Genomic DNA, 24525 nt, shown 5'->3' on the forward strand with positions numbered 1-24525 from the left:
TTTTTTAATTGTGTGAGTACAATAACATTTATAGAAGTAATACTTTTATCTTGAGTTTATAGATGTATATGTATGCAGGTGGTTAAGTTCATTATTTTAAGATTAAAATATCCCCCTAAAGCATTTTTGCAATAATAGTGCATTGGTATCTTTAGATTGCTGTGTCTGTGAGATCAGTATTGGAAATTCAGTGCTAACTATGAGGGAGTAATTGTTTATGGCAATCTGAATTATTTGGATGAGACTGTACTAAAGGGACCAATTGAAAATTCAGCAAACTGTAAACTTAAACAAGAAAAATACATTGAATTCTTGTTGGTTTGGAGAAAAGAAAAAAGCATCAAGAGCCAAACAACTTTACAAGGTGACTGGAAAACCTTATGTAATCAGACTAGAGGGGATCAGAAAGCCTGGAAGACAAAAGTAAAGTAGCCATATGATGGCATATGACAATCTGTGCAGAGTTAAGTTTTAAAATAATATATGCAGAGTTTTAAATAATACATGCAGCGTGCTTATGCGTCGGCTGTCACAGGAATTAAGCTCAGACAAGAGACAAGTATAGTTGTCTACTAATTACTTTGTATACAATATGCAAGTTAAAACATTGTTCATTTTGCAGTGGCAGTGCTGAAAAGCATACCATAAACAGTTTTACTGAGAGGTGTTTAGACCCTTTTTTTATACAGCAAGAGCAAATTACAGTTTGTCCTGGGGTGCATTTTATGTTCCAAATGACTTAACCATAAGGAAGGCTTATTAAAACATTTAACATCCAATTTTGTTCTTTTCAGAAGTCAGCCACTTAAGCAAACTTACTCATTAGCTACTTGTGACTTGTAACATCTTAAAGCCAAATACCAATAAACTGTGATTTGTTTTTAATAATGCTCTACTTAATGCTAAATAACTACAATTGTGCAGCTGCTGGAATGAAAAAGGGATTGCTGGGGTGGGAGCCAATGCCAATACATTCAAACTCTTGAGCTGTTTTGCTTCTTTAATAACTTAAAGGAAAGATACTATGAAATCCAACATGCTTCTCAGTTGAAACTCTAGCAAACGTTATATATTAGTAGTATGACCATTTGTATGGTCACAGCCCTTATGAAGGATTGAACCTAATGTTTTTCAATCAGAACATGGAGACAGAACTCATTACTTTATGAAATATAATAACATACTTGAAAGGTCATGATCTAAATAGACATACCTTGAAAATGACAGACAGGAACTAGTTCCTTAAACTTACATTTGTCTAAGGAAGTTGCTTTTGATGAACATTGTTTTTCCACACCAAATTTTTCTTCACTGAGTAGCTGTTTTACATACACTTTGAAATAAGTTTGGCTTAGTTTTGTAACAGTGGATTTTCTTACAGATATGAAAAGTGATCATTAAAAAAAAAAATAGATTTTTCTTTTTCCTTGTTCCTAAATCTATAGAACTAATTTGTGGATACCCAGAATATTTGGTGGTATTCTGATAGTATTTGAATTTAATTTTATAGAATAGCAAAGTAATTCTTCCTAACTGTTTATAAGGGAAGTTGCCCTTTTTCAGCAAAGGGGAGGATATATACAGGTCCAATAGTTTTCTAAACGGAGGAGGGACTTGGATTCACGCTTCGTAAATGTGTCTCAAGGTGGGCAAACCATAAACTGGAAAATTTGAAGCACGAGTATTAAACCTTGAGCTTTTGACTTGTGTTGGGGAAAATAACTTTTTTCTACAGCAGACTGGTTTCCTAAATTCCTAGTCCTTGGTTGATGTTAGTGTACTGTATAATTTCTGCCGTAGTTTCGCTTTCAACTGCCTCAAACGCCGTGTGATAAGTACTGAGCTTGGCATGCTTCTCCTTTTGTTAATTGGCTTGGCTGAAACAGAAGCATGGTGTGGTAGAATAGGGCAGTATAGTAGTAAGGTGTGCACATCACTTATATTAAAGTGAATAAGCTCATATATCCACTTACGGTGCATTTGTAAAATATGTATTATTTGGACACAGTAACTGATTTCAGTGGAGATTTTGTATCCACTAGTAGGTGTAATGGTAAAGGTACCCAAAGGCTGAGGAGTTTGAACGCCTTGTTAGGTGTATACTGTAGAGTATTGAAGTCCCTGCATGTATTTTCTGTGTTGTCTTAATCTGCTAATTAGTGTTTCAGTGTAAGAGAGTTTATCTGCAGAGGAGTGCTTGGATTTTCACTGTGAATTCACACAGATTGAAGGATCATCTCATGTTTAAACAGCTTAGCGTATTCAGTGGTAGTAATAGGAAAGTGATACAAGATTTTATGTAGTGAATAATAGAATGGTAAAGCCTTGCTCTTTGTTATTGATGTACTTTGAAGAAGTTTAATTTAAAAATTTGATTCCTTGGTAATCTAGTCTATGCAGCTGAATGTGGGAACTCAAGGCTTAGCATAATGAAACCACTTGTCAGATTCTGTAAAGAGCATTTTGGAGAGCGTGACTTGTAGCAAAAATGTTAGAAGTAATAATGGAATAATGTTAGAAAATAATTAGGTGAAAACACAGAAATTGTGTATCTTAATAAGGCCCATCTGAAGGACAGTCCATATGCCCTGTATCTTCGTATTTACCGGTTTGAGATGTGAAAGTTGTAATTTAAATTATTATTCAGCTATGTAATCAGCCAAATTGTGAAATAGTTCACATAATATTATTTCTGGAATCCAGTAGGATATTAAAGAAGTTGCATCTTGCACAAAGGCTCTCGTGATACTGTCTTCTGAGAGCGGAGTTCACTAAAGCTGGGAAAGTATTAATATTTAATTCACTTCTGCAGCGTCACTGCATGTCTGTGGTAGCTTTGAAGGAAAAGAGCAACTGATTTCTATAGAAAGATTCTACTGCTTGCTTTTCTGTAACTGAAATGATTAAATACAAAATAAGATGGTTATGCTCATTGTTGTTCTTTTCTTGTTCATAAAAAAAAACACTCATAAGTAATTTTCATGTGAAATCTTTCCCTCTGAATTCTGTCACACTTCATGCACAACTGCAAAAGTACAAAGTCTTTTGAAATGAGCTAAGCTGTTTCAACTTCTCTTATCTCTGTTCACTGGTTTCTAGAGTTGTACAGTATCATACTGTGAGCTGTCACAGTAGCTCAGTACTGTCTAGTTTTTACCTCTTGGCTCCCTAATTTCAATGAGATACTGAAAGTATTATCAGCACTATGCTGTATTTCTTGTTTGTTCCTTGACCTTTGTGTAGTTGTCAGAGCTTGGCTGATACCAGATGATGGGTTCAGCATTATGAATTTGTATGTGATATTAATCACGAGGTCTCATTACTTAGTGCTCAAGATTGTTCTGAAAGTACTTTCCAGTGTTGGCACTGTGTAGTTATTGGAGACAATAAGTAGAAACATACAGTGAAAGAAATGAATGCAGAAAATGTGATGTGTGTCATGAGTGGGCTGAGAGTTTTTGGCAGGCATAAAATCACATCAGCCTCTGTGTGTTTATATTTATTAAACAGTTACAATAGGAATGATTTGTGACAAATACAGATTGAAACAATGTGAGCCTGATCATATACTAAAACTGCAATGTTGAATTCTCACTGAACGCTGACTACATTATTTCATAACTGCAGGCTTTGCAGTTAGTTCTGTGTATTTGCCAAAAGATGACAAGTCATTAGACTTAATCCATTTACTTAATTATTCCCTAGAAAGACAAAAAAATTATTCCTGTCCCATATTATATTCACAGCCACACCTCAAAATCCTTTTGTAAATGTTATTAGCCAGAGCAAAAAAGGATTTTGCTGCAGTGAAAGTGCTTTTGTGGTTTTATGCAGTAGTCATGGTTAATCTCCCTCAATCGGAAATATGTTATTTGTAGACCGTAGATTACTTGCTAGTCAATACGAAGAGGTCTTTTTTAGTGTACAGTGAAAGAGTACTAGAATATATTTTAAGTGCTAGGATAGTCTTTCTACTTTCTATAAAGCAGTTTTATGTACTCAGCCTTTGCAGTAATCCCTTATACTTACTAGGGGTTAGAGATGCTGACAGCTCTTCTGTCATCAAGCTGAGTAAACCAAAACTGTGAGGATATTTTTGTGATTTCTTTTAAAGATGTATTTTGAAGAAGTTGTCACAGTTTTATTGTTGGTCTGCTTCTCATGTACGTGAGAAGCACAAAAAGTTACTGTACAACTCTGAATAGAACATTAACAGCGTTTTTAGTTAAAATGTCACAAGTAAAAAATACTGTAGTTTTTTCTAGATACACAGACTACTGAGAAACTAAATCCAAGTCACTGTTAGAGGTAAAATTCTTGAAAAACATAATTTGAACATACTGTATTCTACAAAAGCCTAATTCCTGTAAGGCACAGCAGTCAAGTGTTGTTGATCTGACCCTTCTGAGCAGCCTTTGAATTGAATTGTAGTGATACTCAGTTTGTTCTGGAAGCAGCACATTCTCAGAATACCTTCATCTTTACAGTGTATAGGGTGCCATGTGCAAGTTTGGATACACCTTCATATGACATTGTTCTCGTGAGTTTGTTTTCAGAGTTGAGAGTACCTTTACAAGATCAGTGTGCTTTTGGTTGTGTGTAGTCTGTTCTTAGAGTTTGTATTCCCCTGTGATGGTTGTTATCTGCTTTTAGAGTAGCTTCTTATGAGGTGATTTTACTTAAGTGGGTGTAGTCATACTGATGAAAATCAACACAAGCGGAAGCGTGATGGGGTTAACAGTACAGAATAACAGAGCTTTGTGACTACTGGTAGTTGAGCATCTTTGATGCTACTTGTGAGCAAGAAAATCTTTAGCATGATAACATCAAAGCATTTTCCTGGGTGAATTTTTCTGGACTGTTTCAGAAACTTCATAAACAGATTCTGCTTACTAGTGCATTTCAGCTAGAGACCGTCCTGCCAAACTTTGAAAACATAGATTTTTTGAATATTTTATCTTTAACGATAAGGGAGGTGTTGGCTGGAAGAAAAAAGATGCTAACTTTTTGAGTAACAAAATTTGATTCTCTTTTTCAAATGCTAAGACCTGGCATTACTGTTGTGAAGTAATAACACCTTTATGGCTTTATCCCAATCTATATTGTTCACTGTGAGTGTTGACTGGGGGACTTACACTGAATTGACTCTGAGTACACTTCCAAAATTGATGTAGGTCGGAGTAAAAGGAACATGCTGCATTACTCAGCGTCTGACTGGTAATCTTAATCGTGGGCTTGCTTAAATCCTATAAATGTTCTAATATATGCTAACATATTTAAGCATAATCATTCAAGTGAGATGTAGTTAAATAGGGCACTAAACTTTCTGGATGAAATTTTGCAGGGTAGAGAAGGCATTTTTGTGTGTGTCATGCAAGGACGTAGTCATAGGTTCTTTAAGCAGCAGGCAAATAAGGGATGTGCTGGAAAATGGATACTTTTAAATTTTTTAATTGATATTTTCAGTTATAACTCAATGGGGGAGGGGGGAGAGAGAAAATTCACCAAGGGTTTTTGTCAAGGACTTAGTCTGAAATAAAATGTGGTGTGGTTGCTGTTACTGACTTCTGAGAGCAAGAAAATGTCTCTTAGGTGAGAAAGCCACTCGTAAGCAGTTCAGGTGCGCTGGAACAGGTTGAATTCTATTATTTGGAATATAATTAATTTTAACACAGGTTATGCATTAAAAAGTATATAATACAAGGAGCAGTTGCTCTCTGTAAATCCAGGAGCTCTGGAAACTTTCTCACTCATACTCCTAGAATGCGCATGATTTGCTCATACTCCTAGAATGAGCATAATTTGCTCATACCCCTAGAATGAGCATGATTTGCTCATTGTGGAATGACACTGCGTGGTCCACAAGTGTTACAATGCAGGAATACTGTCTTCAGGGCTCCTTTCTTTTGAATGGAAGGCAGCAAAGATACCTGAAGTATAACGCTGTGGCTCAGATGTTGTACTTAAATAGAATGAGTCACGTATCTGGGGTTTTTGACTTGTCTGCCAGGTCTGTAAAATGTCTTGAGTCCCAGGGGTCATGAGTAATTGTTTGGATGTTTTTTAAAAATAGCATGAGTTTTTACCAACTTACTCTAATTTTTTTTTTCTTTCTAAATGTGTTACCAGTTTATGGGAGCACTGTCTAATGTCTGGATAACCTCGTGATTTAAGAATACAGCAAATGAAAATTCATAACTTGCATTCTGTTAATTGGTTCTGACTTTCCTAAAATGGTAACTTCTGCAAAAGCCTTTCAGTGTGTGTATTAAAAATAAATGTGTAATAGAAATGCTTCTCCATTTTTTTACATTTAATTCTCAAATAACCTTGTGATTTAATTTGAGGACTTTTTAAATGCTTTGAATCCTATTAATATTAAACTAAATAAATAGACAAGTAGATACTGCCTAGCAATGTCATTATGTTTATGGCTGCTAGTGTGGCAATTGAAGTAAAGCTATTTTCTTCCTGTAGCTTTAGTTTATAGGATGAAATTGTATAATGACTCATTTAGTGTTCTGGGTTACTTGTGGAATTACAGATAGAAAACTTCTGCATTGATTGGTTCAAGATCAAACTCAAGCTCTAATGTCAAATTGTTTGCATTTATTGCTGCAGAGCTTAAAGCTAAAAGAAGATACTGAATTGCATTTAGAACCCATTCCTCAGCATCCGGTTTGTTATAGTGAAATTGAAATGACTGCTTCATTTATTTTTCTTTTGGTTATAGCAAATACTATTTCTGTAACTGATGAATTCAGAATGATAAGCAAAATTGGCTGGAAGAGGGAAGGTAAATTAAAAACTACAGGGCGTGCATGTGGAAGGTTCTTTAGAAAGAGGAGTTCTTGCCCAGCAAATACGTTATTTTAATGAAATGGATGTGGGAGATCAGACAATGTGTTCAGGAGTGTGATCTATAAATGTGTGTGATGGTTGTGGTGAGTGAGGAGCAGTGGAAGGAGCAATAATAAACTAAGATATATCCATGATTAACAGCTTGTGTAAATTCCTACTGACTTGGTAATGTTTGTGTCTTGTGAGTATATGACATTTAGTGGAACTTTTTGCCCTTTGTATTTCAGTGATAGACGTTTGCTACAACCTGCTCAGGTATGTGACATTCTCAAGGGAGTTATATTGGTCATCTGCTACTTCATGATGCACTATGTTGACTACTCTATGATGTACCATCTGATAAGGGGACAGTCTGTCATAAAGCTCTACATCATCTACAACATGCTTGAGGTAAGAATGTTGGCATCAGAATATCAAGCATGCTTTTTCTCAGACTATCTAAAATATTGTTGTATCACAGTATTTGTACTTAGAATATGGCACATCTCATTCTCACAAATGTACCAACACTCATACTGAGCCTAGATGCAGTGAAACAGGCAAGTTTATGAAAAACAAGTTTTGTAGATACTGCTTCACATTGTCTCATTCGTGGAGTTTATTAACCGGTTGAGTTGAATGGAAACTGAAAACTGGAAATGAAAGAAGAAATGCTTTAAACTGAAATGCAATAAGTGGAGTGAATGACGTTTTGAAATTGAGAAGAATAGAAACTATTCATTTGAAATAGTGGTAATATCCTGAGAGACAGGAGAGAAGGAAGATAGTAGAAGACATAGAATTTGTTTTTTAGTTCTTCATTATGAAAGTGTAGCTTCATTGTTTGCAAAGACACATGTTACTGCTTAACCCATCTCAGTCTGGGCTAGCAAACAAAAGCCTGAGTACGTAAACAGTAACTTGAGTGAATATAGTGAAACAAGAAAAGGAAATTCTGGTTTGGGAGGTAAGATAAAGAGAAATTCAGGGGAAATAAGCGAGGAATCTTTCTCTTTTGTTAATAGTGTACAACATGAAATTTTTAATTGCACTTCAGTGATTCACAAAGTAAATAATGTTTTCATAGTTACAGTCTTACCTCTATCCTTCATATATAGGACCTATTAGGAGTACAACCTCTTAAATCAGAGCTTTGTACAAGAGAGTTACTCTGCTAGGATTCTAGGATCTCTGAATAACATTAATCCTTGTTGTACTGTTTTTTGAAGATTGCTGAAATACGGGTACACTTTGTGCAAAACCTGAATATTTTGTGTGAAGATCTTTGTTCTTTAAAATATGAAAATACTGCAAAAGGAACACACTCCATTATCCTAAGTGAAATAAATATCATACAAGCCACCTCAGTTGTTTATTCTTAGGGTTATGTTTCCTTTGGTTTTTAAGTTTGCTGAAAAACATGCATGAATACTAAATTAGCACTTAGTTACTATATGAATTTTAGTCTTGTGTGTATATTCATCCATATACATGGGTTGGAACTAGACGATCTTTAAGTCCCTTCCAGCCCAAACCATTCTATGATATCGAGAGATAATAATACACTAAATAAATGTGTTCAAAATAATAATTTCTCTTTATTTCAAGACTCTTTCAAGTCACTTCTCTTAAAGCTTAGAAAGTACACCAGTGTGCTTACCACATAATTGGAGAGACTGCAGCATTTGCTGCGAATTGGAAGCCATGTACCATTCCATTTTGAATGAAGAGATTAATTTATTTGCTAATGTCTCGCAGAAACAAAAGTGTGCCTCAACTAAGAAGTGGGGGATTGATTTTTTTTTTGTTTTGGGGGGGTGGGGGTGTTTGTGGGGTTTTTTTGAATGTTGGCTGGGGGGATGTTGTTTTGTTCTTTAGGAAAGAGGCAAGTCTGTTACCACCCAACGTTATTAGAAACATCATATTAGACTTTGAAGCTGGAATTGGTATTTAATTTCCATGGTGTCTCATGAAACCCAACATGCCAAGCAGAGGGCATGTCTTTTAAGGGGCTTTTTTACCATGGTAGGTTGCAGCCACAGCATTGGCAGCACATGTCACGGGATCCCACTAGTTGATAGTCAGCTTTCAACAGTTTGAATATTGCCTTGCTTAGACTATTTCAGTGAATTTTGTTGTTAGTCTTTACTACTAATGCAAGCAGTGCTTTTTATGGAACTGTAAAATATGCTTTAAAAACAAAAAGTCATAAACTTTACATTTTCACAATTTTTTAAAATAGGAAGATTTTTTAATTAATTTAATTCACTGAGCTGCAGAGATGTTTACAATGTCCTAATGTTTTCGGCTGTTGGAAAGTCCAGGAAATGTTGTCCTGGACAGATACAATGAATGCAGATACTTCAAATTCTGTGCTGAATGCTCCAGATAGCCTCAGGGGAGCATTCAGCACCTTTGGCTTAAATGACACTTTTCTTTTTTAGATTCAGACCCACCGGCTCCTGCTCCTTGTGAAGCCCCAGTGTGCGTTACGCTGGTGACAGCACTCACCATGGAATTCTGCTGGAGCCTGGAGCCGGCATGTAGGGTTTAGGTAAGTCATATTTGGAAAAGCAAGCAGCAATATTGTGTGGTGGGTTTTAATATTTTTCTATCCTGTCAGCTAAGAAAAAAGCACTGCTTAAATAAAAAGGAAAGCAAAGCCACCATTTTTATCTGTTAAACCCCTCACAATATTGTGAACAAAAGCTTACCAAACTCTTAAGCATTCTGTAGTTGGTGCTATTACACCAGGTGTAATTGCTCAGTGGGTCATCACAATGAGCAGGAATAATGCAGCCCACCGTAATTTACAAAACTTTAAAGCCGAAAACACTACCACTGTAAATATCTCTCAAAGTGATGGGTTTTTGAACTTCAGATTTATAATACATCAGCTCATGGTTTTGTTCATTTTATTTCGTAGGTGATGCTTAAAGTGTAACATACAGTAGAGTTTACTTGAGATATCCAGTCAAAATTTGGTTAAATTCAACCTTCAAATTTTATGAAACTTCAATGACTGTTGGCTTGACTAAGTTAAGCTATATGACTTCTCTCCCTTCAGGTTTTTTACATTTAGAATTCATAATTAACAAAGTCAGGAAATTATCCCAAATCTAGGTTTACTTACATTGTCCCAGGAACGTATTTTCTAGTTACTAGTTACAGTTCAGTATTTGCAGGTACATTATGCACCTCCTTCTGTATTTTTGCATGGTTTTTTTTAACGTGTCCAAAACTGTTGTCTTACAGGAAGATGCTAAAAGGAGATATCACTTGTCTTGATTAAGGAGAGATAATCAGTAGTATTTCTGTTTGGTTGAGTTAGTAAGCAAGGAAAGATGCCTCTTTTTTTTTTTTTTTTTTTTTTTTCAGCCAGATGTATTATGACACCAAATGTAATTTTTGAAGTGCTGTTCTCTATCGGGTGCAGCTTAGTTTTAAAATTAGTGAACTGTAGTGTATAGGCAGAAAAAAATATTTCCCTGTAACAATCTTCAGTTTTACATGCTTGATGATGATGAAGTGTTGAGAACTGATGGAACTCCGTGTGACCTTTCTTGCTGCGGTATTGAATTGCAAGCTCAGATTGCTCTCCATGTTTTTCCTGTCTTTAGAGCCACTGCTCGGGGGGTTTCCTACTTGTGCATACATTTTTGTGAGTTACACTTCAGATGCTTGTATTTTTTTTTTCACACTAATTTTCCCTTTTTAGCAGAATTTCTAGTCCCTCTTGATCACTTGATGCTGTGTTCTAGTACTTTTGGTTTTGAATTTTGCTTTATGCAGAGGTTTGTGTTGAGTGTATACTTTATTCCAAGATGTAAGGAAACAGTACAGGCAGTGTATTTCTATAGAATATATATATTTCTGTATAGAAATAATTTCTATAGAAATAAATACTTTTCTGTAATTTTGGTCCTTTTTGTACCTATAAGCTGATGTTTCCTATGACACATTTGAAATTCACTTTCTTTTCTTCCCCTCTCCTCTCTCCCCCCACCATTAAACCCAGAGGGATGGAAAAAAAAACAGGATAGTTTGAGGAAACACATATAAAACATTGCTTTATCAAAGGCTGAAGTTTGAACTGTACTTGGATGTCTTCCAAGGAAGCATCTAAGATAGCACTACATGGTTATGTATTGTAAATACTGTTGAAAAGGGGAGAGTAAATTTGAGAGAGAAAGTAAGCTGCCGAGTATACAAAAGGAGCAATATCAAGAAATGGAATGAGCAAGAGATGAAAGGTGATAAATATGGGAAACTTTTTTTAGGTTAAGTTTTACTTACGGTGGCAAATTCAGGTGTTGGAGAGAAAAATATTGCTTTAAGGTAGTAAAAAGTTTTTCTTCTTTAGGTAGCTGATCGTCTGTTTTCTTCATTTGGACAAGATATTTTGGATGCCCTTTACTGGACAGCTACAGAACCCAAGGAAAGAAAAAGAGCTCACATAGGTGTGATTCCTCACTTCTTCATGGCAGTGCTGTATGTCTGTATCCTTTTCTTCAATAAATTGCAAAATTTTCTAAATCAAATTACACAGTAATTGCTCTGTATTATTTTATGTGATTCTTCAGTCAGTGTTCCTTTACTTTGAGTAAAATTGCCGGTTCTGCAGGCTCTTAGAATTAATGGAAAAAACCTTTTAACCTGCTTTTAAGTAAAAACCTTCATAATGGTGTATTGCTGCAGTAGTAGACAGCTTTTTTAAATACCTAATGCGTAGGAAAATAAAAACCATTAATTGGATAGTTCATGGAAGTTTTCATTTCTGATTTGTATTTTGAGTATTTTGGGTCACAGGGTCTGGAAGAAAGTGGGTTTATTTAGTGGAATTTTAAAAACACCTTGCTTGAAACATTTGCTTTCAATGAAGGGCATTTCAAGCCATGCATATTCAGGATGCAGATGGGTGTGCAGTAACCTTACAGTGAACTGATGAAGTAGAGATATGTATTCTGATAGATGTGATGCATTCGGAATTCTTGTGCTTTCCCCTGTTTTCTCTGAAATCTTTAGGCTAAATCTGAATCTTTATTTCAGATTTTTTTTTCTTTCAGGTTATGTTGCTGTTTCTCCTTAGGCTCCATTAGGCTCTTTTAGAACAAGAAAATTAGCATACTTACTACATGCTACAGAGCCCTGTGGGTATGTTATGAAGGTCTAAGTGCTGTCTTGCTGTAAATCTAGTTGATAGGGAGATAGAAACTTTTTTGCTAAACTTTGGAAGCAAAATAGAAAATTTGAGGTTTGGTACTGCTGTACTGTAAAATACTTCCTAAGATGCTTCCTTAACCCTGCTATCTATAGTCCTGCATGCTATTCTTATAATGGTTCAAGCAACAACCCTTAATGTGGCCTTCAACTCCCACAATAAATCACTGCTTACCATCATGATGTCCAATAATGTAAGTATTATATAGCTACCCTGTTTTTTTTCAGCATCGTTCATCTTTGTGTATCATGTCTATTTGCATATTATTTGTCTGATTTGTTTATGTCAGTTTCTTATCAATGAAAATTAACTGGCTGTTTCTAAACATTGCAGTTTGTTGAAATAAAAGGAAGCGTTTTCAAGAAGTTTGAGAAGAACAATCTTTTTCAGATGTCAAATAGCGGTATGTATAGCTATGCTAAGCAGGAGAAAATTTGAAGTGAGAGCCTGATTCTTTTAAATTATTCATTTATTTAATGTTGTTTTAAAAGAACTTTACCTTGGTGAATTTGAGTGTTGACTTGAATGCCTTACTTCCCCTGTTACCATGCGGCTCAGTAGGATGAAACTGGGATTCTACTTCCACAAACACTGTTTCTTCTTAAATGGCTAGCTTTTATTTGAGTTTCTAAAACATCCTATTGGCCCTGTGCTGAATTCATTATTAAATAGGAATCTTAGATTTAAGTTATGTTACTTATATTATCCATGCTTCAAAGTGTCTAAAGTAGTCTGGGTGTTTGAAAAGTTGAATGTGTAGTGTGCTGTGTTGACAGTGATCTCAGAATGCATGTTGTTTGGCAGTTGGGAGGACAGGCCTTGAAATATTCCCCCCATCCCTGAAAAGAATTGTAACGATGAAGTAGTTGGCTTATGAAGGATTTACCAGTGATGACTATCTTTTGACATGCTATCAAGATAACAGTACTTAGGAAACACATTATGCTTCTGACACTTCTTACTCATTTTGATGCTTAGTATTAAATTTGGGAACTCTTGCTCAGGGTGTCTTATGAAGAAAAGCAGATATCCTTTCTAATACTTTTGTTTCTAATACTTCCGTCAGCAGTTTGAAATACTTGTTGAATTCTTGGTTTCAGAACTAATAGGAGAGATTTCACTTTAAGGTTGTTTTAGAGCTTCTTTGCTTGTAATATTTTCTGATCTTTGAGCACACTTGTTTCTATTACTTTGTGCATATGACTTTTCTGGTCAAAGCTATTTATACAGATAAGCCAGCAAAATAGAAAATATTTTTCAATTCCAATCACTGGTTTTTCAAACCAAAGAACTCAAATGTTCAGTAGGTTAAAAAAATATTAATAATGTAGCTGCTAATTTTAAAACCAGATTTTGGTTTGTTTTTTTTTTTTTTTTTTATCCAGAGTTAAGCTTTCAGAAGATTCACTTCAGGTTTTGAACTTTGGCTATTGATGGGATTTTTGTCTAGTTGCAAACTGCAATAATATTACGTGCAAATATGAAATGGCAGCTGTTTTGTGATTCTTTGGGTGAAAGACTATTTACAAAAATCTTAAATATGTCACATAACAGAAAAATAAGCACTGAATTTTCGTCCACCCTGTAAATTCTTAGAAAAAAACCCAAAATAATCTTCCTGCTGGGTTGATAAGATGCTTATTCTGTATTAAGCGTATGTATTTTTGTCTCCAAGATTTAAAAGCTTACATTTTTTAATTTATATGTATTTAAATTTACAGTGAGAATATCCAAAAGTGATGTGTACTAAAATGCAGAAAACAGATGAGTTTTCTTACATTTTCTCTCATTAATCACAGTACTTGCAGGAAATAGTTACAGGTATGCATCCAGCTCTCCTATTGAAAGGCAAGGCCTCTTTCTTGATTTAAATGTTGAAATAAATGAGGGACTGCTATTAGAAGTGGCTGGTCATTTCCTCCATAAAAAGCACCTGCAACAGTGTACTAGAAGAAATGTGTATCAATATTTTATTGCTAGACATGATTATTGAAGACCTGTAATAGCAATGTCAGGTCTCCCATTATTTTCCCTGGTGGAAAAAGTGATGACATTCATTATACCATATGGGGATAGAAGTACGTGAGTACATACACAGAAGAGTGCACAAAACAAGCTAATTTATTCCCTTGAAACAGATAACTTTTCCCAGAACACTTCTCAGTGTGGTTATGAATAGTGATGTTTTTCTTCTCATAGATAAATAATGTAGACAGGTTTTTAGGAGAGGTTTTCACCTCTTTTAAACATATTTACTGTGTCACAGCTTCAGTAGGAATGGATCAGTATTGCTTCAGTTCATGTAGTCTGATAACTTTGTCATCCTTTAAATGTTTTATTTCCTGCAGCTGAAATGGTAGTGCATCTTGTGTTGGCGTACTACACTATGCTATATCCTGTGCCCTGAGATTCCGGTTAGCCTTTGGATTGTCATGTGCAGCGTAGAACACAATATGCTACAACTGCATGGCTGGACTAAAGTGCTAAAATAAAGCACTAAATACAGTGCTTTCCTCTATATATTCCCCTATATATTTCCCACCTTTCTCTTGGTTTCTTCTAGCAGCTTTCTCAGGTCTGCAGTCTTTGCTGTTGGACAACAATGCCAACAGTAGCTGATAAAGCTTAGACAGAGTGAATAGATCATAGACTCATAGAATAATTAGGGTTGGAAAGGACCTTAAGATGATCTAGTTCCAGCCCCCCTGCCATGGGCAGGGACACCTCACACTAAACCATCTCACCCAAGGTTTTGTCCAGCCTGGCCTTGAACACCACCAGGGATGGATCACTCACAACCTCCCTTGGCAACCCATTCCAGTGCCTCACCACCCTAACAGGAAAGAACTTCCTCCTTATATCCAATCTAAACTTCCCCTGTTTAAGTTTTAACCCGTTACCCCTTTTCCTATCACTACAGTCCCTGATGAAGAGTTCCTCCCCAGCATCCCTATAGGCCCTTTCAGATACTGGAAGGCTGCTAAGATGACCCTTTGCCCCACTTTTTCTGGGGCTCTTCCTAAAATATTATTGTTCTCTCAATCACATGGTTTAAATTCAGTGAAAAAGGTACCAAATTGTACACAAAAGCTAAATACCATTAAATCATTTTCACTTGGCACTGGCTTGTGGATAGCAAGCAGACCTATGGTTATGCTGTTTTTCCCAGTATTTCCAGCTCTGAACTTAGTGAAGTGGAGTCAGTGATCCTTCTCACCTTTGTAAGGGCATTTAAAATTCTGCTGTAACAGCTAATTGATTAAAACTTCAGGTCTGAAAGACCTGTGAATCATCTACATAAAAACTAATGGAACAATGCACGATACATGTTGGTTACACAGTTATATAAGAAAGTCAGACCTGTTATCTCTTAGGTGCAGGAGGTCAGAAAAGATCTTGGGGTTTCTGTACCTGCTTGAGATTGCAGCTATAGAATCTGTGATTTCAAGCATATCAGCTCCAGCAGCTTTCATTTCACAGCTTGTAGCAAAAGTACTTTCACATTGTCACCTGACTTTTACTAGGACATTTATGTACACCCAAGCAGTCTAAACACTGGCCATTGGAAGAGATTTCTATACAGAAGACAGAACATTATATTTGTTGTAGCAGGAAGAAATATTTCTTTACATTTAAATAGTATATTCTCTTTTTGATATAGCTGGTTTTGTAGGGTTCAGGACTAGTGAATGAAGAGACTGAAATTACAAAGAGAAGCTCTTTCATCATTATTGAAAGCCCAGCAGGCTGCCTTCCTTTATGCTTTCAAATGTCTTATTTTAATTTCAAGCTGTGCTCTAAACTAAATTTTTCACAAGACGCAATTGTGCATCATATGAAGTAGTACATTACGTGCAGTGCATTGTGCTGTTAACTTCAGTTGGCTGTTTGGCGTGATTTTTTTAAATCTCATCTCAAAAACTGTAACATTTATTCTGAAGCTTTCGAAACTTTAGGGTTTTTTTCTTTAGAATGTCTTTCTCCCCCCTGCCCCCCCCCCCCCTTAATTCTGTTCTTTTTGTTTTGTTCCTGATTTAAAAGTCTCTTTTGGCTTTGATCAAAACATTGAAAAAAATATTTTTACCTCTTGTCTCTGGAATTCACACTGCTTTCTCATACGGGTTTGGTTTTTTCAATGCCATTATTCTAATTCAGCTGTTTGTTTTAAGGATGAAGGATTTGGGGGCAGGAGTGCATTTAAGATAGATCAGTGCCTCTGATGTTTCCTTGTTCAGTCTTTGATCCTTTCTTGTGCTCTGGTCACTTGTTAAGAGGTAGTTGTCACTAAAGTATGTTAGCATTGCCTAGATGTAAACCATGTTTCACTGCTTACATGCTATGATTTATAATCAACTTTTGATCTAAACATGTGAATGCTTGAGATTAACATGATCAAAATTATGTTTTCCTTCCTGATTATGGATTCCTACATGATGTGTCAGGGAATCTGGAAGGAAATTAATAGGTGCTCTAAAGATTATTTTCTACTTGGGCAAGTAGAAATGCCACTTCTGAATTGTTACTGGGATTTCATTGCCCTTCTTAGTAGCTACCACTGCCAGGTACCTAAGCTCTTCAGAGTTCAGGTACTGCCTGGATGGGTTCAGTAATCAATTGTGTGAGACACTGGCTAATTAATTATACTAGTCCATAGTAGATGTGGTGTTGTCCTAGGAACATCCATTTGTACAACCGCATCCATTTCTGTAGTCTTTTACTTGTGTTTTAATAGTGATGATACCCTGTGACACATCAGCCATTCAGCTTTCGGTCTCTGTTGGCAATCTGTTCGGTCCTTTAAACTGAATGTCTGTATTTCCCAGAAGGATTTAGAGAAGGGCAGAATGTGTTATTAATATGGGCATAGAATCCCTTTTGAATTGGAATGGCAGGGTTAATGTAAATGGGGTGAAGAATATTTAAAATCTGATTTGGCTTAGTACAATCCTTTTTTAGGCTTCACTGCACAGAACCATTAGCAAAAAGTGCATTTTTAATTGGGTTTAGATCTAATTACCATTGGTTGTTTTGGATATCTTGGAGCATTTTTTGTCCTTTTCCATAAGAGTGAGAAATGAAATTAATTTCTGAATCATTTGGATTTATTGTTGAAGCTGCTGTAAAATGCCCTTTGTCCTGTGCTTGAGTCTGACAACCAGTTGATGAGAGGGATGCAGATGAAGAAGAGCAGCCTCAGTCATTCCTCTCACTCCAAGCAGCCTTGAACAGCTGTGGCAGCAGAGATAACAGATTAGAAGGGAGGTCAGTAAGAATAGGAAAAATAAGCAGAGGGGAAATACAGGTGTCAGCCTGTCATCCAGACCCAGAAATTGCTGGGGGGAGAATTTTTATGGAAGTTTATTTTTACAGTGTAAGAGGAAATTTAAGGCCAAAGATTTCCCTTCTGAATTTAATCCTGACAACTGGTGAGGTAATATTCTGAGCAGGTAATAAATGTCTGAAGGACTTGCTTGAAACATGGTTTAATGTTTAGACCTGAATTAAAGGTCTTTACTTCCCGGGGAGGCCTGTATGGATAGAAATTCTCAGGAGGGATCTGAAGCACTGAAGATGGGATATGTGTATTGTCTTACGCATTGATGATCATTGATGATGATCATGGCAGTGTGGGAAATACAAGATGAAATCTTTTTGAGATTTTGGGCAAAAGCCTGAAGTTAGTGATGATTTTTGAATTGTCAGTGGGTATGAGAGAGAATATAGATCAAGGAATACTGGACTGCATATTAATCTGTTGGTGCCAGCACCAACTGATATCTCTTCACTAGCTTTATCAGAAAATGCTGTGTTCTGGTAGTTGGACAGTATTTGATGATTTCAGAAGCATAGAAGAATGTACTTGACTTGTTGGAGTGTTACTGGCAGGTTAGGACTTCACCTGTGTCCTGTTTTTTCTGGTATTCAGAATTATTTTACCGAAGGATTTCTTTATTTCTTCCCCAATACGTATGCCACCTGTTCTGTTTTGGAAACTTGTGTTTCCTTTGACCTTTTCCCAGCCCATACTAAGAGATGAATTTACGTACCCCATAGTGTGCCTTTTTACATGTGTGCATGCTTTCTCATTCTGATTGAATTCTTCATGCTTTTTTTTTCCCCTCTCCTGGAGGAGTAGTTGCTTTCTTTTCGTACCTTTCCTTCAGGCTTGCCAGTATTTGGAAATTTGTTTTTTAAAATTAGGGATATTGTTATACTAGAATATAGTGACCGCAGTTTGTGTGCTTTTTAGTAAGTTAAAAAGCGTGATCCTTCCTGGAGCAAGATGTATGGGTTTTCTCTGGAGATAGGGTACCAAAGGAGAAAAAAAGACCTTGCCTGTTCTGGGAGAGCAAGTCAAAGGACTCCCTCTCAAGTCAGACTGCTTTTGTGTTACAGTTCTTACAGTTTTGATGACTGAGCTAATGCATCCTGCTGTTCCTTTTAAAGGTGGCGCTGTGAAAGGCTAGTAGACACCTTCTAACTAAGCTGCAATAGTTGTCTTGAAATACTTTCCCCCGCCCCACTACTGGATCCAGTATATAGCAGTTTGGATAGCTACTATCTGTAGAAAACAAACTTTGCCTTGCTAGTAACTTGAAATGGCAGGCAGGTGTATTGTCTTCATTTTTGCACCAGGAGGTGCTGGTTCTTTTTGAATCTCACAAGAAATACACAAACTTTATCAAGAAAGATGACTGTTTTATTAATGCATTAGGAAGGGTGATAGCAAGTCACAACTTAAGTCTCTTCTGATGCTGGGGAGCCTGAGTCGATGCAGCATCGGACAAACCTCCAGTCAGGCCACAGCACAGTGCAGAGATCCTGTCCATGGTGAGGTTCCCATCATCCCCTCCCCTGAAATCTGATCAAATAATTTAAGGAAGACTTAATAAATGACAGAACTCAGCATGATCAGATATCTGTGTATGCAAATAAATGTTTCTTTGGAGTTGACAGCTTTTTTCTTTTTTCTCTCTCTTTTCTTTCTTTTTTTTTTTTTTTTTACCTAGACATAAAGGAGAGGTTCACCAACTACGTGCTGCTGTTAATTGTATGTCTACGAAATATGGAACAGTTCTCATGGAATCCAGGTGAGTAAGCGAGTAGAAAAAAATAATACAGAATGACTAATTCCTGTGCTATCAACAAGGCTATCTTTCTATTCGTTCCTCAATCTGAAAGATAACTAGGACATTTAACTAAGGAAACCTAATTTGACAAATTCTTTAGATTCTCATTTTTCTTTCTGGCTTTCTTGTAAGAGTGACTTGCGCCTTTCTGTCAGAAGTATATACTGTTGTGCTACAAACTTCCTAGTTATGTTTCAAGTAGCATCTTGAATGATTTCTTCACAGTTCTTCCGTTTCCTTGGTGTACATTGAGGATGAAGGGTCCCTTAGCTTGATTTCATGAGGCTAATGAAATAGAAATTTGATAGATTATGTAAAAATTTCTATTCAGAATATTGATTATACTTGTGATTTTATATTGAATACATATTGAGTAAAATTCGGTTACTAAAAATCTGGTTTAACAGTTTTAAGACCTTATCTGTGTGGTGTATTTTACTTGCATGTTACTAGTCTACATAAATTTTACCTTAAGCATCTAAATCACAGATGCTCTGCTTCGTACATACTGAACATCTGCTATCTGTTACATACAAAGGTTGTCTTCCTAGCAGAGATTAAACTTCACAAAATAAGGGCTTTAAAACCTCATCCTAACTGTGGTATGATTGTATAATACTGATAGGTTTCTAGAACAGCAGTGGAATAAGTGAGAACTTGCACCCCACAAGCTGAGTGGTGATGTAAAGTTACAGACTCTTCAGACTCTTGAGGGCTTTTGACTATTGAACAGAATTGTTACAATTTTTGTTGTGTATTCTGTCATCACATTAAATAGCCTAACTTGTTTCTTCCCAACCTTCAGATCATCTTTGGGTGTTATTCCCAGATGTTTGCATGGTGGTTGCTTCAGAAATTGCGGTGGATATTGTGAAACATGCCTTTATAACAAAATTCAATGACATCACAGCTGATGTAGGTATCCTGTTTGGAAATCTGAGTGCTATTTTAAGTTGTAGTTTATTTTGCTAATATTTTGGGGTTTTTTTAATATTGAAATGTATTCCAGTGCAGAAAATGTAAAAATTATTTTTAGATATAGGATATTTTTTGGGAAGACTTGGTAATTTCCCGATGCAGTAGACTTCTGAGGATCTTTATAATGTGGAACAAACACCTCTGCTTTTAAATTAGCAGTTCCAGATCCATAAATTACTGGAAGTGTTGTGTAACAGTTCACATAATTACTACAATCCACATAACTGGCAGATCAGTTTGTGAAGAGATCACTAGTTAAATTGACAGAAAGTTACTTCTTCTACAAGTCTAGATGGAGCTTGTACCTTTTCCTATCAGAAAGAATTGTAGGTTAAAATTCAGGGTTTAGGAAAAATATCTTGTGAGGCTCCTGAGCCTCTGTTGTTGCCTGTGTGTTAAAGGTGGAATCTGAGATCAGAGATCAATGTTTCCACTGTCCCTGGAGCACTAATATGAAGTAGGTTATATTCATTTCCCACTCCTGAAAATTCTGAGGCCATATGTATTATGCAGTCCTGCTTTTAAAGTAGTAGATGAGGTTACTTTTTATGTGTTATGGCGTGATACACTGGCCATTTGTCTTGCATGTCGTGCGAGTTCAAATGTACTTGATAAATTTGTGTAGTGATGAGCTAGTGTTTTTTCACTTTTAAAACCTCTTTTGAGGAAATGAGATCAGAACTTGTAAGTGCTATCTTTTCCAGTATCTCTAAAGTTAACTACGTTGTGCAGTGTAGAAACAAGTTTAATGGATGTACTTAATAAGCTCCCTTATGCCAGAGGCATTTATGCATGCCCTACTTTCATACAGAGAGTGTGGAAAAGAGCAATAATGAAGTCACGATAGCCAAGAGTGTAGCATGCTTCAGTGTGCTGAAACAGCTGGACGATGGGGCTCATGAGTGACAATTTTGCAAGATTTATTTAACAAACCTTGTATTTTTTGTAAGAAGTTCTAAAGATTTATGATTGCTAGGTCAGACTTTTTCAGAAGTTTTGAACACCTGCAGTGCAGCTGCCCTGCCACTTATCCTTAAAATAGATGCTTTTATGTCTTAATATGCAGAACTGTTTTAAAGAGAAAGATAAGCTACATTTATCTTCTGATACAGCTTCCTTGTTTCACAGGATCACTTGCTTAGTGTATAAATAAGCTTTCATTTGCTTAGTTTGATCCCAGTCCTACCTTTCACATAGCTTAAAAACAGTTATAAAATGTAGGGAAAAAGTATACATGATTTCTCTTTGTGTTTCTGATGATCCTCAGGTTTAGCAAGTGCTTTATAAAGTCTCATTCAATTCTTAAAGCATAGCATAGTGCTGTTTGTTTGTTGTATATATACACAAGTTACTTTATCATGGAAAGATAGGCTCATCTGTTGAAGGGTGTAGTTAGACCTAACTGGCTTGGACTACTTCAGCCTGGCATAGATTTATTTTATTAATATTTCTGCTGCTTCTGTAATGTAATAACAAATGAATCACACATCCGATGTTCTGGGTTTTTTCCAGGTCTACAGTGAATACAGAGCCAGCCTTGCATTTGACCTTGTTAGCAGTCGACAGAAAAATGTAAGCCTCAAAATAAAGGCATCTTATGTTAACTAACATAATTGTTACAGCAGGTATCATAGAACATGATATCGGATATTGGATACTGGATATTGGATACTGGAACAAATACTTAAAGAAATACAGAACTGTTACACTCCTACAGCACTGAAATTCTACCCTGCTTTTTAATCAGAGATGACAGGATATATTCTTATTTTTATCCAGTTGTTAAGGTCACTTCAGGCTTTATTTGATACTTTGTTGTGAAGTATTTTCCAAATGCACTTATAGTCAGGGGATGGTTGTACGGACTTCGATATTTTTGAGATATACGGGAAGTAATTCACCTTAACAAGATGTCATTGAGATAATTTTCAGTTGCTGTTCTTTTTTGCTTTATTTTAATTGGTTTCCAACAAAATACAGTATTCATCAGGAATTTATATAATTTCTTCACCATGCGTGCAGATGTATAAGGATGTTTTTATTTTGCATGTTACTGTTGTGACATAGGTATTTAAAAATCACACAAACTGCTTGTGTTTTTCGTTAGTACTGGTTTTTGGAAGACTGTTTACAGCACACCTTTCCTGATGAGTCTGTTAACTATTAGTGAATTCTCTGGATGAGTGCTCTACCTATTAAATGAACTTTATTATTATAATTTATGTACTTTTCTTGGGAATGCTTAATAGCTATTGCTAGGAATGAAGTAGTTATACCTCATAAAGGAGTTATACACCTTCAGTTACAAATAATATGTACATGTTTAAAAATGGTTTGTAGTTCTCAAAACCCCATTCCTTTCCCTAGGAATCTTCTGTGGAAAGTAAGTTAGCATCATATAGCCACTAACTTTGGCATGACTTTTAATACTGCATAAAAGCTGTCATGCAAAGTAGTTGGGTTTTGGGAGTTCAAATGTAAACACACTTTCAAAATTACTTTAACACAGTTATCCTGAGGCTAATTATAGATGCTCATAGAATGATTTAAAATCACTAGCATGATGGATAATTGTAATTTTATCCCTGTTATGGGTTTTTCTGTACAGTATTTGAGGATCAAAGTCAAATTAATACAAAAAGGTCTCTAAGCTAGTAATAATGTGCACATGAAATATCATGGTGCATTTGGATTCAGTGTCCTAATTGCTCTCGATTTAGAGATTTGTATTATACTCCAGTTGCTCTTGGTTTAGAATGCTGAATCTAATCTTGCTGGTCACAGTAGTGTTACATTTTTGTCTGAGCATACAGATAACTGCATTTGGATTTCAAAATGTGAATAGGTACGCTTTATACCGGTACAGTGTTTGCCAGCAGAGATTGATTCTTATCTAGGGGGTGTGCCAAGCTAAAATAAGTTTATTCTTTTGCATAAATAGTTCGTTCTTCCTCTTTTTTCCTAGGCATATACAGATTATAGTGATTCGGTTTCCAGAAGGATGGGCTTCATTCCTCTTCCACTGGCTGTTTTAGTAAGTTGTATCTTTCCTATAAGTTTTCTGTCAATAAGATCTCACTTTGAGAATATATGCCTGTGAGATAGCTGTCTCATTTTGGTGTTCTGAGGACGAAATGATCATGTTAAGTCACAGAAATGGTGCTGCAAGGTTGAGTTAGCATTCAGTGTAATCTGTATCACATATTAATTGTAACTTCATGAATATGTTACTGTTTATCATCTCTTCATAAAAAATCAAATATGTTTTAGTTTTATAGAATTTATAAGCACTCGGATTGTAACAGTGGAGCTAAACTACATCTGTGCTTATTAAACATTTATTCCTTTTGGCAATTATCCTGTTCATTCATTCGGAAGAGCCAAAGCAGCTGGTTGCCAGAAGGTTAGCAATAGTGTACTATTTTTTATAGGTTTTAATGGGAGTCCTCGTGGTTTTCCCTGTAATGGTATGCTTAATGACTAAGTTTTCTTTTATGTGAGTGAGCTGTGCGGTGTTTAGCCGCCTGCCAGGTTAAACCATGACAATATGGGGCACTGAGCTTCTGAGCTGTTGTGGAATACATGATTCTGAAATAGTTAACCGTGTTACATGCACATGCTGCTATAAAATGAATTACTTCATTATTGGAATTGTGTCTACATGCTCTCTGTTCTGAATAAACTGCTGCAGAAGGTTTTGTGCAAATAGCTGGTCTGACTTTCCACATACACACATGCAGACAAGCAGTAGTTACCTTAACACTGGGGATGTGCCCTCGCTTTGCCAGCCAGGATGGTAACTCATCATTTTCCTGGAAGAGTATCAATATGAATTAACTTAAAATTAATTTTTTTACTTAGAGGTGGGGAAAAATGTCATTGACAGACTTTGCCTAGTTTTCTGTAGGATTTAAAAAAAAAAAGAAAAGCCACCAACAAAAAAAAAAAACCACCAAAAAATAAACCAGCTGGGGTCATAATCATGGTTTCTTTTAGAACTAAGCAAAGTACATCCAGTGAGAATTGAAATGCTTTTTTCAATTAAATTGTGTGCTGATATGATATCCCTGAGACTAATAGCTTCAAAACAAACTGAAGTGCTTTGCTAACTTGGAACCTTAACTGTGAAATACTGAAGTAAACCTGAGGTTTCAGGATCATTTGTTGCTGAATCTTGGGATTCATATACCTAGCCCACAAAGCAATTTTGTGTTCAGAATGTTAGCATAGTGTGAAACACTGATTCTGTTTTACTGCATCAACATCTCTTGACATTTTCCGCAAAAATTGTTAATTCAGCTTCCAGCCCTTGACTTCTGGGAGGGGTTGTTTTTGCTCAGTATTTTACTGAAGCAT

At 36.0% G+C, this 24525-nt stretch overlaps 1 protein-coding gene across 1 annotated transcript in view; it reads left to right on the plus strand.

The window, feature by feature from the left end:
* The window catches only part of TAPT1 (transmembrane anterior posterior transformation 1), a 49410-nt gene that overhangs the window by 16127 nt on the left and 8758 nt on the right, over window positions 1-24525 (plus strand). Inside the window, exons 4-11 of the mRNA XM_065658937.1 lie at window positions 7089-7251; window positions 11204-11339; window positions 12157-12254; window positions 12395-12464; window positions 19072-19152; window positions 19997-20106; window positions 21682-21741; window positions 23135-23203. Coding sequence (XP_065515009.1) covers window positions 7089-7251; window positions 11204-11339; window positions 12157-12254; window positions 12395-12464; window positions 19072-19152; window positions 19997-20106; window positions 21682-21741; window positions 23135-23203 — 787 coding nt within the window. The remainder of the gene's footprint in view (window positions 1-7088; window positions 7252-11203; window positions 11340-12156; window positions 12255-12394; window positions 12465-19071; window positions 19153-19996; window positions 20107-21681; window positions 21742-23134; window positions 23204-24525) is intronic.

Source organism: Lathamus discolor, chromosome 1, assembly GCF_037157495.1.
Source record: "Lathamus discolor isolate bLatDis1 chromosome 1, bLatDis1.hap1, whole genome shotgun sequence".
NCBI lineage: Eukaryota > Metazoa > Chordata > Aves > Psittaciformes > Psittacidae > Lathamus > Lathamus discolor.